At 36.2% G+C, this 18,577-nt stretch overlaps 1 protein-coding gene across 1 annotated transcript in view; it reads left to right on the top strand.

The window, feature by feature from the left end:
• The window catches only part of NDUFS4 (NADH:ubiquinone oxidoreductase subunit S4), a 47,277-nt gene that overhangs the window by 13,369 nt on the left and 15,331 nt on the right, over positions 1-18,577 (top strand). Inside the window, exon 2 of the mRNA XM_048291409.1 lies at positions 7,381-7,459. Within this exon, the coding sequence (XP_048147366.1) occupies positions 7,381-7,459 (79 nt within the window). The remainder of the gene's footprint in view (positions 1-7,380; positions 7,460-18,577) is intronic.

The following is an 18,577-nucleotide window of genomic DNA, read 5'->3' as shown; positions in this document are numbered from 1 at the left end:
CAGGTGTTTTTCACCTTGTTTGATCTTCTCCAAAGCTTTACCAGGCATTGAAGTTAGACTGACAGGCCTGTAGTTTAATATTTGTAAAGGCAGGTTAACTTAACATTTAGCTTTGAAGAAGCATACTTTAAGTTCCAAACCACAAGTCAAATGCTTATTTCCATGTTTATTTAGTACATTTATATAACCATTGCTTCTTTTCATAAGTCTTGCCTGACAGAAAAGCATAGTCAGTTCTTGCCCTGTTTTCCAAACACACAACTGGAAAAAAATTTATCGCATGTGAACTTAATAGCAAGTAGAGGTAGTGTCTGTGTATTTGTATTTCAATTTTGATGATTTCAGCAGCTTATTACAGAAATTTCAGTAGTTTAGATTAACTAAATTAATATTGCTTTCATCTATTTAGAAACATGATTTACTCTGTTGAACATCATTTTATAGGCAAAAGTATGATCAGCCAACTTTGTCACAGAATGAAAGCATTATTTATTAATGAGGAACTTAGTTTTCCTCCAAACACAGAAGTTACTCTTGCATAGAGTAACTTAATAGAACTACATGTCTCCATAGGCAGTGTTTGGCACTATTTTGCTTCTGTTGGAAAGTAGTAAGACTAGTAAATTAAATCGGGTAAAAATGAATACTGCTGACTCTGTTAAGTCATTACTACTTCAACTGCAGTAGGGAGTTTAATACCAAGGAAGCATTATCCCACTGTGTTTAAATTCATCTCTCACAAGTTCAACTTTGCAAGCTGTCTTTGTAAGAATGCACTATATTGGGGCTAAACAAAAATATATTATATGGGTCTGAATACTGTGATCTGTATTGTATGTGACATTGTATCATTATTGCTTGTGTTTTATGTACAAGAACTTCGTACTGATCTGTATTTAGTCTGTTTAATCACAGTGTATGACTAGGTTGGATGCTGTGGAAGTTGTTAGCTGGTAGTGCTTCTTTTAGTTCTTTTTGTTCAGAATTTAATGTTTTGATGGTGGCTGAACATTTTGATGCTCATATTTTTCCTTATAAGTGCAATAATATTAAAACGGCTCACTAAGAATTAACATTATTTAATGTATTGAACCGTTCATCATGGTTTTTGCATATATGTATATTCACACCCACTGGTGCCCTAGTCTTTCAGTGTCAGAGCACTTAGAACATCCTTTAGAGTTCTTGGTGACTTTCTTCATTTTTCATGTGGCACATGGAGCTTTCTTCAAGACTTTGTTTTACCTACACTTTATGATCTGATTACGTGTTTTTTTAACCATGTCTCCAACAGTTGACCAAAAGGGGGTGCTAATAGATCAAACAGTCAGATGTGTTGCATAAAGATGTTAAGGAAAAGTTTTCGTGCAATGGATTAAGTCCCAGCTACTGAATTTTGTCAGGTAAATACAAGTTTTCACATCTTGGTGTTGTGTAACATTCCGATCACAGCACTGCTCTCCATGGAAGGTAAATTCATGCTGTGTAAATATGGCAGCTTCTTACCATGTAGGGGTTAAGCATGGGTTACCTAGCAGATATTTACAGTGGTCAAATTTGTTGAATTTTAGCAATTGAATGCAGATACCCAGAACCACCAAGTTTTATATGTTCAAGTCGGATGCCTTAATATTCTTTATTCAGATACCACAAAAGACATCCACTGACCAGTTTTTTACTGTTTGGTCTCTTCTATTCAACGGAAGTTGTTAACGGCATCAGTAGAGCTGGGACTTCTTAACATAAGAAGGGAGGTGGAGACCTAAGTATCTTCCCTGCAACAAGGAACTGCTATGTCCTTGTCCTACAGTGGGAAGGGATGGTTCAGAGACCTGATACTGTCATGAATATTGTGATTCTCCAGTAGACTGAGGAACTTCAGTGGCTTCTCACTGGACCCCTTCATTTGCGTAGCAGGGATGTGAAACAGCAGATGATGGTGGAAGGGGAGTACGCACCTTCCATGGAGGACATGTGGTTAGATGATCACAGCATTTGTTTTTCCAGGACACATGATACCTACAGAAAGTTTTGAATTCTGCACTTATTTTTGCTGATAGTCCTCATTAATGAATTCCACGTTGCTGAGCTGATGGAAAAGTTACAAGTATTTAATAAGACCGTGTAGATATTGCATGTAGATATTGCAAAATATCTATTCCTGTCTATACAGTGTAAAAGATATTTTACATGTCTAGATTTATTGTGACACTCTAAAATAACAAATGGTAGCCCTAATTCATTCTAGATGCAATGTTCAGTTCTATAATGCCTCTCTAAAGAACCATGCAAAGTGGAAGAAAAAGTCACTTTAACCTATTTAAAATTCCTAACACTGAGACCCAGAAATATAATTAAAATATATTGGTTTTAGCATATATAAAAGCAAAGTCCATACTGAAATAATCAGATTGATGGTAAAGACAAAATTTTGGTATACATGTTGCAGTTTAAAAGACCTGTAGATATTAGTATCATGAAATTATTATAAACTATAGAAAATATTAAATTATAATGGTGTAAAATAATGGTATCAGATCATATAGGTCAAGATTAGGAATGGGGATTCCCAACACAATGGCAAGGGCCAGGGAGAAAATCCTTTTGTAAATATAAACTAAATGACATTTAAATGGTGGACTCTGAAGGTAAAGGAGCTGCTGTAGTATGGGAAAGTATATGCAAAATCATAGAGAAGTGGCTTTATTTAGTAAACCTTAATTTTTGTTCTACGTAATTTTGAAGTGTTTTTGTTTTAAAAGGCTGGCTTTTATACCTGGGTTTTTACATTTAAATGCCTGTTTATTCATCACCAGCAAGCTCACTATAAGGAAATCATTTGGGCAGATTCACAAGAGAGCCATGGCCGGCTTGGAGCCTTGTCACGCTTTGTTTATTAGATAGTAACCATGAAGGAAGTAAGTTTGGTACGTGTTTTGAATAGGACACTAATGAGCCTAGAAGATAGCAAGGTTTATTGTTTCTAGTTATGTGTAAAACTTTCTGTATAGTTTCTGAAATTCAGAATTATTTTACCAGTCTATTTGTGATTATTCTAAGTATTCTTTGTACAGTAATTTTAAATCAGAGTTTGATTAGACTTGGAACAGGGTAGAAGTAGAACTTCCTGTTCTTAAGGCCTCATCCAAAGATATTTCAACAGGGGGGAAAAAAAAGTACAAGCAGTCAAAAAGAAGCAAAATGGGGTAATGTATACCTGTACTGCTTACAGAGAGAAAGGAAGAAAGCAGATTACCTTTTCAGAGGTCAGTAATAGAAAAAAGCAGTAGAACCTTGTGAGAATGGAACTGTAAAAATGTATGGTTTATAATTCTGCAAGATTATCCATCAGAAAACCTGTGTAAAATTCAAGCTGGATGTGGGCAGAAGCAAATATTAATGGGGAGTTTTGTGAGAATTACTGTACTGTTGAGGATGAAATAAAAGGCTTAAGTCAAGTGTTCACTTAAGTGATTTAGATTGAGGATTCATTTAATTTGAAGGTAGAATAGATATAATAAAGTTTATACAATTTCTAAGAGGAAGCTTGAGTGAAGAAATTATACTTGCCATTGTGGGAGTTGGAGAAGAGAGGGTTGTGTGAAAGAGGTGAGTTTCCTGGTTCTTTCCTCAGTTAAGTGCCTGGCATTAGCTACAAACTTGAAATGAAGCCTCTTGAAAATTAAACAGTCATTCTAGGAATCAAGCTACACTTTCTATTAGCTTTCAAATAGCAGTATTTCAGTTCACATGACGTTTCAGAGTTGCTGGTTTTTCCAAGCTCCTGATTACCTTCCTGTGAGAGATGCAACAAATGGAAATATCATCAGCCTGTCATCTTTAAAGAAAAACTGGTGTTTTATGTATTTTCAGATGGAGGTCTCTCCTCCACTGTCTTGAGATTCGCTTTCCTAGTCTAGTCCAAAAGCCAGTTTTTGACCACTCTCCACTTAGGAAGTTCTCAGAGAAGTATGTTCTTTCCGACTCATTGCAGTCCAGGGATGGACAGAAGGCAGCTCATTTAAGAAGTGTACAAGGTTGCAAATTCCAGTAACAGTTGTGTGTTTTTCAGAATTGTGTAGTCAAGAGAAATGTCTTTGAAAAATGGTGAAGAGGAGAAGTTGACTTCGTTTAGTAAGCTGTCCATCTGCTTTTGAAGAATAGCTAAAATATCATGGAGAGCTATAAGGTATTGATGCCTTGGAAATTATCCCAGTTGACAGTCACCTGGTGCAAAAAAACCAACTTCCTCTGTGTAAAATGTGGAGGCATCTCAGAAAGAGATTCTGCCCACCTTTAATCTGGTGGGGTTTTTACCCTGCTCTTTATCATGGCATTAGTAAAAACAATGTCAAATGACGTAATGCTGAGTGAAAATAATTTCCAAGGGCATGGCATTTGTACTTTTCAAAGCTGATTAATGCTTTTTCAGTTTAAAACAAAACAACCCACACTCAGCCATATTCAAACGAAATTGTCCTAAATTTTGTTCATAATTGAATTTATATTACAAGAAAGGGTATGATTCTGATCTTTTACATCCTTACAGCCTTTTTACATCCATTGCATACTGAAATCCTTACAATGTTGATCGGACTTCTCCACAGAGCAAGCTTCAGAGAACTTCTTGATTCATAGTCTCGATTACTTTTCTTTAGAGAATGAAAGAATCAAATTGCATAATCCAATGTCCTTCTCTGGACATATGTTAAGTAGTGTAGTGAACACTGTATCACATGAAGTTCTGGAATACCTGCAGAATGCTACCTTGATACCAAAGCTACTGTAGTGGGGAGAAACTAATTTTCCTGTTACAATGTTTTTTGCATATTTAAGATTGGATATGTTGTAGCTTTAGCTACTTAGATCTGGAACACAAGTGTAATGCTGCTGTTCAGGATGCTCTTAAGGTAACTGCTCTCTTGGTGTGTAATTGAATAAGGACCAAGTGACAGCCTGTTCTCCTATTACTGCAGCATCTTCCTATTCTGTTTTTATGATGTATTATTTTACATGTGCAAATTAAAAAATAGCAGCTGTGTTGAGCCAGAAACTCTTGTGGTACAGGGATTTTGAGCTAACAAAGTAGTTACCTTGAATTTTTATGGAATTATGGTGCTTTCTTGCACTTGAAAGCTTCTCGGTCTTGAAACAAAGTAACTTTCCTGACAGATTTTGTCACTTTAAGTAGGAATAGATATGTCTGTCCATGCCGCAGAGTTACATGATCCTGTAAATTTTGTGCTTTGGAGATTTTTTTGAAGTTATTAATGGCAGATGGAAGGTAATTTAGTAGAATGTAATCTGTGTTGAATGTATAGACTTACATTAAATATTTCTGAAGTGAACTTTGTTCCAGGTGCTTAGTTTTCTAAGATTCTTGTAGAGAAAACTGAATTCTTGCATTTTTGTTCCGCATTTCTTTAAAATGGTCTTAATTCAATATGGTGCACACTGTTGTCTACCTGGATTTCTCCAAGGGTTTTGTTATGCTTTGTCACAGCCTCCTCCCAGAAAAACTGCTGTGTTACAGTCCAGCAAAGTGGTCCACGCAGTGAGGGGGGAACTGGCCGACAGGCAGCACGCACAGGGTGGTGGTGCATCGCTCCTTTTCATGCTGGCAGCCTGTCACAAGTGGGGTCCCCAGGGATCAGCTTTGGGCCCAGTAGTGTTTGATTTCTTCATAAGTGATCTATGGTGGGATCCTGATAAACCCGGATAAAAGTTAGCTGATGATACCAAACTGAGTGGGGAAGTGGACATCTTGGAAAGGAAATTCACTCTACAGGAAGACCTAGACAGGCTGGAAGAATGGGCTAACAAGACCCTTATGAAGTTCAACAAGAGCAAGTTGTTGCCATTGTTCAACCTGGGAAATCACAATCCAGAACTGCAGCATAGTCTGGGATTTACCTGACTGGGCACTAGCTCTGGAGTAAGGGACTGGGGAGTCCTGGAGGAAAACAGTCTCAATCTGTGTGAACAGTTGCTTCTGAGCAAAGAGAGGCAATGGGTCGCTGGGTTGCATCAATGAAAGTATAACCAGCAGAGATGAAGAAGTTATTATCCCACTGTTCTCAACACTTCTCAGGCCATACCTGCAATACTACATGGACAGGCTGGAGAGGATCCAAAGAAAGGCCACAAAGATCATTGAAGGAAAGGGAAGCCTGCCATGTGAGGAAAGGCTGAAAGAACTGGGTTGGTTTCAGTCTTGAGAAGATCTAGAGGAGATCTTATCGCCATGTTCCAACATTTTAAAAGTTGGTTACACAGAAGGTGGACACTCCTTTTTTACAGTGAGTCACATGCGAAAGGAGCTAATGGTACAAGTTACTCCTGTGGAGATTTTGGTTAGACACAGGAGGAAAATTTTTCACAATGTAGTTAAGTCAGTCAGCTATTGGAACAATCTCCCCAGGGAAGTGGTGGGTTCCTCAGTGTTGGACAATTCAAAGATTCAGCTGGACAGGGTGCTGGGCCATCTTGTCTAGACTGTGCTTTTGCCAAAAAAGGTTGGAACAGATGGTCTTTGAGGTTCCCTTCCAACCTGGTATTCTATCATGAGCTCAGAGAATTAGGTTTCTTGGCTTGTTTCACCTGCTGTTGCATTATTTTGCCAAAAGATGATTTGTACTGAAAGGGCCTAATCCTGACATTAGTGACATAATGTAAGTTAAAGGTAGATTTAACTTGCTAATTCAGTGATGTGGAATTGGGTTTTCTGTTTCCATATGTATCTTACAGATTTAGCAGTTGTGCAGGAAGATAAATTGTATTTCTTGGTAATGAATAAGCTGACCCCAAATGATTTAGAAATGAAGCAAAATAGTTGCAAGTTTTGCCCACTCACAACAAGCAAACTGTGTTTGCAGTATCAGTTTAGGGTTTGTTTAGTTATTTTTTTGGTTTGGTTTGGGGTTTTTTGAATTTTTTAATGTCCTGTTATTGAAGTGTAGAATTTGGAGCTTTACCATTACAAATAGATTTAGGATTTTTTTCCTCTGATGCCATCATTTTAAGGATCAGAGTTCCAGAATGCTTGCAGCAGCCTTGTATTTTTCTGTCTGTTCGTGACAAACCGGCTACTGTACATTCATATAGAGCAGTACAGTCCTTGCCACTGGCAGTCTCTCTGTGACAGAGAGCCTGTAGGCTGACATAAAGTGCAGCCTGTTGTGAACTGCTAAGTGGGAGTCTGCCAAAAACTCAGCAGACAGAACTAATTGGGGAGAAAAAGGATTTTTGTGCCCTCATCTCTCCCTCTTCAATTTTTTTTACAAGACGGATATTGTTAAAGTAACTTGTTTATGTAAGATTTGTCTGCCTCTATTTTCTCATTGCATGAATCATTTTTTAACTTCAAGTCTTGTACTGCAGGTCACTGAGCACTTCCACATGGCGGCTGGCGCAGGACCAAACTCGAGACACGCAACTCATCACAGTTGATGAAAAATTGGTAAGGGTTTTCTACTGAATACTGCTATGATACAGCCTTCAGGGTTATTTCTGCACAATAGGCATTCAGTATGGTATTCTGCGTTCTTCTAGGAAAGCTGTATAAATGTGAACTACAAAGCAACAGCCTTTTAAATACACTTTTAAAAGTGGAACATCACTAAAACATAAATATGTGAACAAATATGGCATTCAAAGTGTTAAACAATGTAAAATGATGAGTACCTTATTTATATTGTTACATTTTAGTCAAGGACCAGAGTGAGCTGTAATTAATTACAAGTTTGTTCTTTTTGAAATTTGTGTATATTTTTTATGTAGTGAAATTATACAGAATTTGCCAGCTTACTGAAATTTTCTTCATTGGTACCCATGTTACTAAAGATACTGAGTAAAGAAATATCATGGAAGATTATTCTTACTATGCATATACACTCTAGCTTTTGAATATGCATGAAGGTTAGATTACAACTGGAAACAAATGCATAACATTCTTCTGCTAATCAGTAGCAGATCAGAAATTTGGCAATCTTTTCTTGTAACTTCTTCCATAATGTGTGGTCTGTTACTCTAGATGCAACCTGACACTTATGTTTACATTATTCAATAGTATAATTTTTGTAAGACTTCTGGGGGGAATGCATCACAGCAGAAGCATGCCTTTCATTGGTTTTCATATCGCTTTTGAATCTCCAGGAAAACAGTGTTCCTATCGTATGTACCAGACAGTTCACACTGAATGTATCTTTTCTGTATCCCTGAAGCTATACTAACTACCTAAGAAATATTTGGAATTTATGTTTATAAATTGTACGTTTGTAATGATATGTGCAAGTCGAGACAGCTGAAGTTTAACAGGCTGTTGGAAAAAACCCACACTTACTTTAACAACTCTTTAGGGTTTATTTCTCTCATGCTTTGTGTATAGATGTAGCAATAATAATCTACATATGGGTAAAAAAAAATTGGTTATTTCATAAACTTCCTTCTGAATTTAAGAAGTAACAGTATAATCTTAGATTTAAAAATTAAGGAAAAAAATGGTACTTTATTCTAGCTAATATGGTTATCTTACTAGTCAAGTTGCATAACTTGGGATTCAGGAAATTTGTACAGAGATCGTGAGTCACTGTGTAAGAAAGATTGAACAAGTTAGTAGACCTGCATTTTCCTAAATGGCTTTTAAATGCCCTGTTCTTTAATGTTAAAATATACATATATATGTAAATACAGCTTTTATAATGCCTGAAAAGTATCACGTTTCCCTACTGTGGCCTTGGGTGACAGATACATAGGTCTGAAAAGACTACAGTGCAAAGACAGACCCACAAAATAAATACTCTTCCATCTTCTATTTTGAATTTAAATGTACATTATCCAAAGTTAGTGTTGTACATTACCCTGTCTAGCTATGACAGTTGAGTGAAAGTGAAAGTAGTTTGAAATACAGCTATTCAGTTCCCTTAGTGTTACTGTAAATGAACCGTATGTGGAGTGCATATTTCTAATGTCATTATATGTTGTCATCAGGTTGAAGACTCTCGTATCATATTTGCTGAGGTTTTTTGAGATCTCATAGTAGCAGCCATTAAGTATTTTTATTTTGATACATATATTTAGATATAATGTATCTAAATCATTATTTCTTGAAGTATTAGGTTAAATGTCAGACTGGATAGTACTTTCTTACACAGTGTTGTGTATGTAGGTTCACATTCTAAATGCAAAAACCTTTTTTTTTTTCTTTTCTAGATTATTATAGCGCCTGAAACAAAATGACAGAAAATTAGAAACTTCATTTGTAGCTTTAGTTAAATTTTGTGAGTAGTTTCCATAATGTCATAAATTCATGTTCTTTTAATGGGCAAAAATTATGTCCCATTAACAAGGAAAATTGTCACAAAAGGGTTTGATATGGTTTTCAACATTTTCAGCATTAGGAGAAGTTCTCTAAACACCTGTTAAATCTCATGTTAAAATAGCGTATTATCTTACCTTATTTTAGGTTGCTGCGGTATAATTTTAAGTAGGATTAATTACAACCAGTTAAGAGTAGTTTAACATATTAAAGGAGTTTTCTGTTAATTAATGTTACAAAGCATAAAACCATTATTTCCTTGCAAGTTGTATTTAAACTGTACTCTGGAAATTGATACAGAACATTTAATTTTAAAAGACCTCTTCTTTTGAATTAGAGATTGTTAGAAATCACTAAGTCATATTTTGATGGGCTTGTCATCTTTGCCATATTTTTAAATTTTTTTTTTTAAAGCTGGGCATCACCTTATAGGTGCTTTTACGTGCATTTCAGAAGGAGCAAGAACAGGTGGAAAACAGGATATGGTTATCCTTGTTTGCCATGTTCATCTTGTAGCTTATTTTGAAACTGAAGTCTTCTTTGACTTGATATGTACAAGGCTGGAAGAGTAATGCTGAGGTTGTTGAAAACTTCTAACTGCATGTTTTAGTGGAATAAATCTGTATTTCCAGTGCTCATGTAGATCTTGTATTCCTCTGTGTACATGCATATGCTAGAACTTGTTCAACAGGATGATTTGGTTCTAGAAGTACTAAAATATTCCTTGTGTTGGGAAAAACAAATTAAGAAGAGGTATGAGCATCCTGACGTTGAATAATTAGGCGGTAGTTGGTCACTTCCTTACTGCAGCCTAGAATCTGTTGAATACAATAGAAAAATGAGTTCTAATGAAATAGTAGGGAAAGCAGTAGTTTAGACCACATTTGTCACACTAGAAAAAAACTGTCTCTTTAATGTAAAAGGAGTTAAATGCTCAGCTTGTGTAGAACATATCCAAGAAATTGTATCTTTGTTTCAGTTATTAGCTGTTTTCAGTGAATACTGAATAAAATTACTTTTAATGGACAGTAAAACCTGAAGAAAATAACATACAAAAGGAACAAAGCTCAAAGAAATACAGTTCTTGCATCACATTTTGATTCTCTGGCCACCAATTAGGTCATATTCCAAGAGTCTGGACAAATAGCTGTGCGAAAAGTAGTCTCTCAAGACCCTGCTTGCATTAGGAAATTCGGGCTATAGAGGGCAAAGGCTGTCAGCAGCAAATCTTACTCAGGTAATGTTCCAAATTATTTAACTGTTTGTGTGTATGGTATAAAATGCATCATTATATCATCATTATAAAAAAAGTTTAAGTGGTTTTGCTTGAAATGGGGTTTGAACTGTTCTAATTCCTGCAATTTGTTTCAGTTGTTGTGAATAGGGTGCATCAATACTGTGCGTAGCTAAAAGTCATCCAGTTCCACATGTGTCCTTTAAGCAGGCTTCCCAGTCAGTGCTGGTAAGGCTGCATTGTGGATGTTTAGCCTGGAGTTACGCACTTTGGTGGAGGTTGCTGTTTGCAGTTGAAAGGTTCCCACAAATATTTGTAAATAAAAGGACTTTTCTATTGGTGAAATGATAATGATATTTCAAGAATATTTCAAAATTAGAACCACTGTCAGAAATTATCCATTGCATTGCTAAAGCAGAATATTCAACTGATAATATATATTCTGTAGCTCAATGCAAGAATAATTGCAAGAGCAGTTATAGGGCTTAGTCACTGGGGAGTTTTAGTTACCTCACAGATGTTTTTATTCTGTATCAGGCCAAGATAAAATAGGATGAGTTGCTGCACAGGGTTAAGCATTCCAGGCCAGTGCTATACAGTGCAGTTTAAGTGGCACTGAAGTAGTGTTTTTAGCAGGTGAGAACATCTAGGGACAGACAGTTACAAGCATGAAAGGCTAAACAGAATGATGCTATTGACATTTCACTGCCTGTCCTGAAGTTGTTTTGTCTGTACTGTTATTTAACCTTTTCTAAGTAATGGTTCAGAAGTCTTTAGTACTGAACCTCATCAGAGGACCATTTTCCTTCAGACTGTAGACAAACTCTGTGTAATTCACTGAAAATAACTTGTATAAACTAAACTGGGCACAGAAACCTTTATTTGAGGGTGAGCAGTTCATATCTTTGAAAGGGTGCTCATGATGATACAGAAATACCGTATACTGCAGCTTGGATCAGCAATATGGTGGCCAGCAGGACCAGAACAGGGATTGTCCCCTGTCCTGGGCACTGGTGAGGCCACACCTCAGGTGCTGTGTCCAGTTCTGGGCCCCTCACTGCAAGAAAGACATTGAGGTGCTGGAGGGAGTCCGGAAAAGGTCAGGGGAGATGGGGAAGGGTCTGGAGCACAAGTCCTGTGAGGGGGAGCTGAGGGTGTTATGCCTGGAGAAGCTCAGCACACTTTGTTGTTCCCTACAACTACTTGAAAGGAGGTTGTAGCCAGGTGGGATTGGTCTCCTCTCCCAAAAAGCAATTGATAGGAAAAGAGGAAATGGGTTGGATATTAGGAAAAATTTCTTCACAGGAAAGGTTGTCAAGCATTGGAACAGGCTGCCTGGGGATGTGGTTGAGTCGCCATCCCTGGAGATGTATAAAAGATGTGTAGATATGGCACTTGAGGACATTGTTCAGTGATGGACTTGGCTGTCCATCCAATTGGATTAAATTATTTTACATGTCTTTGCAGTGATTTCTGTGATTCTTATAACTATTGTGAAATCCTTGTGAAGAATCTTAGCAGCTTCCTTTTGGCTGTCTAGAGCTATCATTTAGTGTCTGTTTTAAATCTTTGCTACTAGATAATCCAGGAGTAACAGTGTATTAATAGGATTTTCAGAATATGAACCTTTTCTGCAAAAAAGTTGTGGAAACACTCCATTCCATTTTTTCTAGAAGACTGTGTTATTAGCAAACATCACACGGTGTTTTCAGGATTGAGTCATAGTTTGTTCACCATCCAAATCCCAATTTTGGCTAGGATTAAAAATTAGTGAAATTGTATAATCTTTGTTTGATTAAAGAACCGTAGACTTTACTATAATAAACAGTGATAATACTGCAGCTCAACGTAAAATATACAAACAAGTGAAAAATAGTCTGGAATGATGAAACGTCTTCAAATCTCAGTCTGATAGTCTACGGTGCTGTGAAACAAAGGATATAGCAAATCAAGCTTTAAAATGCATTTTAAAGTGTAATCATTGCTTTCCCAGGAACTGAGAGTATGTAATACACTTTACTCTGAAAACCAAAGCAGTAATGTGTCATAAAATTGTGTGAGACAGTGTGACATTGCATTGAAGACTGCATGTAGGAGCTGTTTTTGCAACTCAGTGAAGAGAAACACTTGGCAAAGTATGCATTTATTAAGGACAGGCTTACTAGATTTTCTTTTATTGAAACTACTATTCAGCCAAGCATTACCACTGTGTTAAGTAATAAGGATATAGTGGATGTTCTATGTTTTGGTTTTCCAAAGTGCTGTTAACCCATTGTGGGTTAATTCCTTAAGGATGAGTTCAAGCTGTTCCTAAAGTACCTTAATGGGATAAAAGAATTTGCAATAATCCTTTCTTCATTTAATCCACTCTAGCTGCAGTATTTATTCAAGTGGCTACCATAAAGGATTCAATTGAGGACACTGTTCCTCTGTAGATGACAAATCTAACTTACAAGTTTTTCTGTACTTCATATATATAGCTCTGATAGGGGCTTGTCGTATTCTAAGCATACATGGGATCAGGATGGTAATTTCTGTGGGGGTTCAGACAGTTACTCATTCCCTCCCCTAGCCTCAAATTTTCCTCTTGTGGCTTGTCTTCCTTCTGTTTTTTGGTTTCTTTTTCTCTATAAATTAGATCAGCAGCTCGCATTTTGCTTCAGAATACTGAAAAATTAATAAAAAATAATAAAGCTGTTATGTAAAATTAGGCTAATAAAGGGTTTTTTCCATCCTTTACTTTGCAGATATATTTTGAGAAACAGTTTCTAGCTTTGCACAAAGGGGCTTTGCATATGAAGCCTGTGATTTGGAGAAGTACTTTCTTCTATCACAGTTGTGCCAAGTAAGCAGGTGATCAGCTTATTTGATGTATTACAGTGTTGTACTCAAGAGGCAAGATTTTAAAAAAATGTTTTGTTTGCCTTTGGTCATCTGCAGTTCTCTGTTTGACCACTCTGATGTTTGAACAATGTAGAGGCTGATTAAGGTATAAAACTGTATTCTAGAACTATTTCCAGATTATTTGAATTATTTCAATAGAAGTAAAATATTCAAAAGAGAAGACCATTAGGAAGTAAAAACACATGCACATCTACTTTAATAAAATTGTTTAATCTAAGAGTGGACTTGCACAGAGTTAAATGCTTAAAGGCCTTTACTCTGCGGTCACTGATAATTTATTTGTGACACTGCATTTTTGCTACAAAACATAATCTATTACAAAGTTATTTTTCTATTTTTCTGTTTTACCCTGCACACACACACACTCATTTCCCACCACCCCCTCACCCAGTGAAGACTAAGAAATAATACTTTGGGAAGAAAAAACCTTGTTAAAGAAGCAGATAATATGAAAGGTAATATTTAAAGGTTTAATGACTCTAGAGATAGTGATAATCTTTCATACTTCATGTACAGTGTTCTGGTCTGCCAGAGCATATGTTTATTTCTAAACATTAATTAATTTGTTTGCTTCTAATTGAAGTAATTTGACATTTTCAAATTATTTGGTAGTTGCATTTGGGCTTAATTACAGAACAAGCTCAGGTTACCAGTTTATCTCGTTATGTACATATTTTCACTACTGCATATTTACTATATTTTGCTGTTTGGCAATTAAATCCCTCCTAAGTTGCAATATCCTAGCTCAATTCAGTCTGTAGTACTTGCTACAACTTGTTTTTTTAAGCAATTGTAGTTTGATGAAGCTTGCAGTGGTTTAGAAAACCCAGCTGGCTGATAAAGTGCTTTCTGTAAGAATGTCTGGAGGCAACAAGTTATAAACTCCCTGTTATAAAGAAGCTTTCTATAACTCTGACAGTCTCAGCAAAGAAATTCCCATCACCTTTAGTTGTCTTCTAAGAACAGTAAATATTGCTGTATTACTAAAGCTCAGTTGAAAATAATTCTGGTGTTCAGTTTAGAAAACTGCACATTTTGCAGTTGCTCAGAACCCCGTATAAAGTGTTAGATCATTGTATCCATGAAGGCAATTGTCCTCTCATCCCTGTGTAGGTTTATTTTGGGTTTGGGCGGGGGCAAAGGATTTGGATTTCTTTGGTCTGAGTCTTTTCTTTTGGTACATAGTAGTGCTCTCTCTGCTGGCTGTTGGAAGGAGAAGTGTCTGTGATTGAGGTTACACAACCCTTCTGAGTGTCTGTTTCAGTGTCTGGGCTTCCTTCATACAGCGTTATTGTGCAAAAATTTCAAGGCTTCAATCTAGAGCACTTGGTCAAAGTATGTTGTTTTGAAAACTATGTAGGCTCCTTTTTTTCATTTCATTACACAGTATTTAATTTTCTATCAAAGAATAATGCTTTTGAAGACCTTGCTGTGATGGCCGCTCAGAACAAGTTAAAGGGTTGTCATTGTGTTGTGTTTAGTTTGGATTCCAAAGGGTTATTCAACATGCAAATACTTACTTGGTTTTGGAAGTCTAAATATGCAAACCATGTTTCTAATCGGCTAGGAAGAATAAAAGTCATTGATACAGCCAAGTAATCAACAGGAGTAACTTCTTTTTTTGGAGCTGTTTTTTTCCATAGTGTGGGTTTCAAAGCGTGGTATTTCCATGTTCTCATAAAACAGTATCATTATCTGAACCTTGTCTAAAACACCCAAGTTCGTATCCCATGTGATGAAATATTTCTGTAGATGACATGAATTCTTTTAGTCTTGTCAGGAATGGTGAATAAACAATTCACTGTACAGTGATCATTTTTCTGTGCATTCAAATGTGTCTTTCTGCATTTCTGTAGTACTGAGTTGTAGACTTAAACCACAAATCCTAGCTAGGAAAGTCTAGAAAACCACAAATCCTAAGAAAGTTCCTTGTACAGACATGAAAGCTGTTTCTAGTCATGAAGTTCTAGCTGAATCATTTTATCAAGTCAGAAAGGACAAGCTTTCCTTCTCTGGGAAGCCTGGTAATTTCATGGGAATCCTTGAACATCTTGGTCATGCTGCAAGAGAGCTTGGTGCTTCTTCAGTACTTCCTTGCCTCGCTCAGATCATCAGTGATGGAATCAGATGCTTCTCAAATTCCTGATGGCATGTTTGCGAGGTATCTTTGAAATACTTTCATGTCTGTTTTCTCAAACTGGCAAAGTTAACATGTGTCAAGTGGGCACAATGGACCATGGAGAGGGCATCTGATGTTCAGATCCAGAGTTTCAGTGTGCCATTTAGTTCTTGTGTTGTGAAGCACACACTGTAGGGATATTGCTTAGTCTCTTATGTATCTTTTTGGCATACTCAGTTCTACTCGCTTCAAATTTAAAGCAAAAGAAAGTCTGTGCTGATGGGAAAATAACTTTTATCCTATTACCTGTTATCCTGAAACCTCACTTGGTTAACAAGTGAGAAGAAGCTGAGCTATAAGGAATTTCTACAAAATGCTGGTGAGACATATGAAGGACAGTGTTTTTTTAAAGATGTTTTAATTATGTTGCAGATGTTTTTGAGAAATTATGACTGGTTAGTAATTCAGATAAAAATTTCTGCAGAAGTTGTTGGTTTTCCTGGTCAGTTAATTTTCTAGATGTGCACATAAATTCACGTATAAAAATAAGTAACTGTTTTTCAGTGTAGGCCAACATCACCTGTATAAATCATGTATTTGAAGTTTTCACTGAATAGCATGTTAACCAGGCAGAAGCTGTTTTAAGATAAATATTGTAGCTTGTACTACTATTTTATTTTTTATTCTTCTGGTGTGTATTTTTTCTTAGGACCTCATTTTTGTTGCTGTGTTGACTCCATTTGAAGGCATTCTTGAATCAACTCATTCTGGTTCTATTAAGTCAGAGGTTGACTTAATATCTTCTCTCTAATGTCTGGTTACAATGCAAATTCTTACTTTTTTATCACCATTTAGTAAACACAATTGTACATTGTACTCTCCTTTAATTTTTTTTCCCCACAGCAATAGAAAACTGAAAGGAAACATGTAGTGTATCAAGTTGAATTTCAAGTTGGATTTCAAGTATCAAGTTGGATTTCTCTCAATTGTATTAGAAAGTGTAAGACCATGATTTCCATCCTATGAATAATCTTAAAGGCCAAGCTTATAAGGGCCAAAGCACTAATGACAGGAATTGACTTCTAGAGAGAACAAGCTAAAACCAGTTGTGAAGTATTACTGATATGTTCTAGTTATGATTCAGCTTTTTTAAAGAGAGATTTTTGAAACCATCAATTTTAAGTAGCCATATAGATAAATGTAAAGAAACCCGTTTTGTCCAATGGTATTAAGTAGTATTTTATTGATAACATTGAAACAGTTGAAGCCCCATCAACCCTTCCCATTCCCACCAGGAACTAATGACTGTGCTACTGTTAGAAAAGAACCTTCTAAAACACAGTTAAGGCTTAAAAGCTATATGCACTAATTAACAAAATACAGTGAACATTTAAGCTGTTAATAGCCGCAACATCCCTGATGCATAGACCTTCAATATGCTAACACTGCATAACAGTTCTCTATTGTGCATCTCTTTAATGAGGGTAACTGTGTCAGTTCTTTTCTTGCTTCACTACCTGCTGTGTATGGAAATTATGTACACTATTTAGCACTTTCTTTCAACTTTTAAAGTGCATGCATATTACATAGAAGCATTACATCCTGCATTAGGGTAAGGGACAGCTTTTAACAGGTCTGATTTCCTTGTAGTTTCTGAAGTGTAACTTTTCTTCTTCTAAAAAGCATGCACTAACAGGGATTGTGCTCTAAATTTGCATTTCTTGATTGGGGATTTGCTTCTGTTTTTCTCATATGTCTCAAACCACTTGTAACTGTATGGGCAAAGATCTGTTACAGAAATCACTTTCTCTATAAAGGCAATGTGAAGAATAGAGAACATGCATCACAATGAAGGCAGGCATTGGTTGAATTTCCTGATACTGTTCTTAGTAGCAGACCATACAGTAGTTTGACAGAACTGCCAAGCTAAACTTTAAAACGCTACTTTTTGCCCTTTTTTTCACCCTCACATTTGATGGGTACCTTTTTTTAAATAAACAGAACCCTAAATAGTTTGCTAAATTTTAAACCTTAAATGCTGCTCCATAACTACCATTCAATAGGGAATTAATTAATTGGTGGTTGTGAGGAAAAGAACACTAGAAAATGCATGATAATGGAATTTAAATTTTAGTATTCTTTGCTCTAGCTTCCAGCCTGGGGACACTGTTAGTTAGTTAAAACTGAATTCACAATTAATGTTTCATACACTGTAGTGATAATATTTCTTATGATTTGAATTCATCATAGAAAACCTTACCAGAGTTATCAGTTCCTAAGATGTTGCTGTACATTCAAATGGGTACTCAACAACTCAGACCTTAGAATATTTGCTGTCCAGGTTGGATTAGGAATTGACCAAGGTGTTCCTGCCTCACAGCAGCAATTCTACTACGTGTGTGTAAGTAGTTTCCCGGTTCCCTGCAGGCTGTCAATGTTTTGCTCCCTTGGGTCTTTTGGAGCTTCAATGGATAAGGGAGCTTTGAGAAAAAGCTCCCTTAATATTTAATTAACATCAGTTGAAACCCTTTCTAAAGGCTCACGATTATGGAACAAGTGATACCTGAATTTGGGAACTCTACTGGGGCCTTACTTTGAAATGTTCTTATTGATACTTCAAAGGAAGCTTTGTAAGGTTTTCAGATGGGCATAAAGCAGATCATAACACTTAATTTTTTTGTTCCTGACAGAATTCCTGAAAAACCGTAATCTTAAAAAATTCATTTAAATCATATGTTTATGGTTTATTTTGTAAGTACACCTAACTTCTAATGAATGTTGAAAGTAAGTACTTTATTAAAATGGCATCAGAAACATAGAGAAAATACAGAATTTTTTTCCAGTGCACAAGAGTAGCCTGAATTTTGGCTTTCACTTCAGATATGAAGACCTCATCCTGAATTGCTGCTTAAGGCTCTTGGTGTCCATGATCAAAACTGCATTTTATAGACTATAAGTCATCGGTAATGAATAATTCACCAAGATATTATTGAAATACTGTGTT

Source organism: Corvus hawaiiensis, chromosome Z (genome assembly GCF_020740725.1).
Source record: "Corvus hawaiiensis isolate bCorHaw1 chromosome Z, bCorHaw1.pri.cur, whole genome shotgun sequence".
NCBI lineage: Eukaryota > Metazoa > Chordata > Aves > Passeriformes > Corvidae > Corvus > Corvus hawaiiensis.
This window is presented reverse-complemented; position numbering and strand designations above follow the sequence as displayed.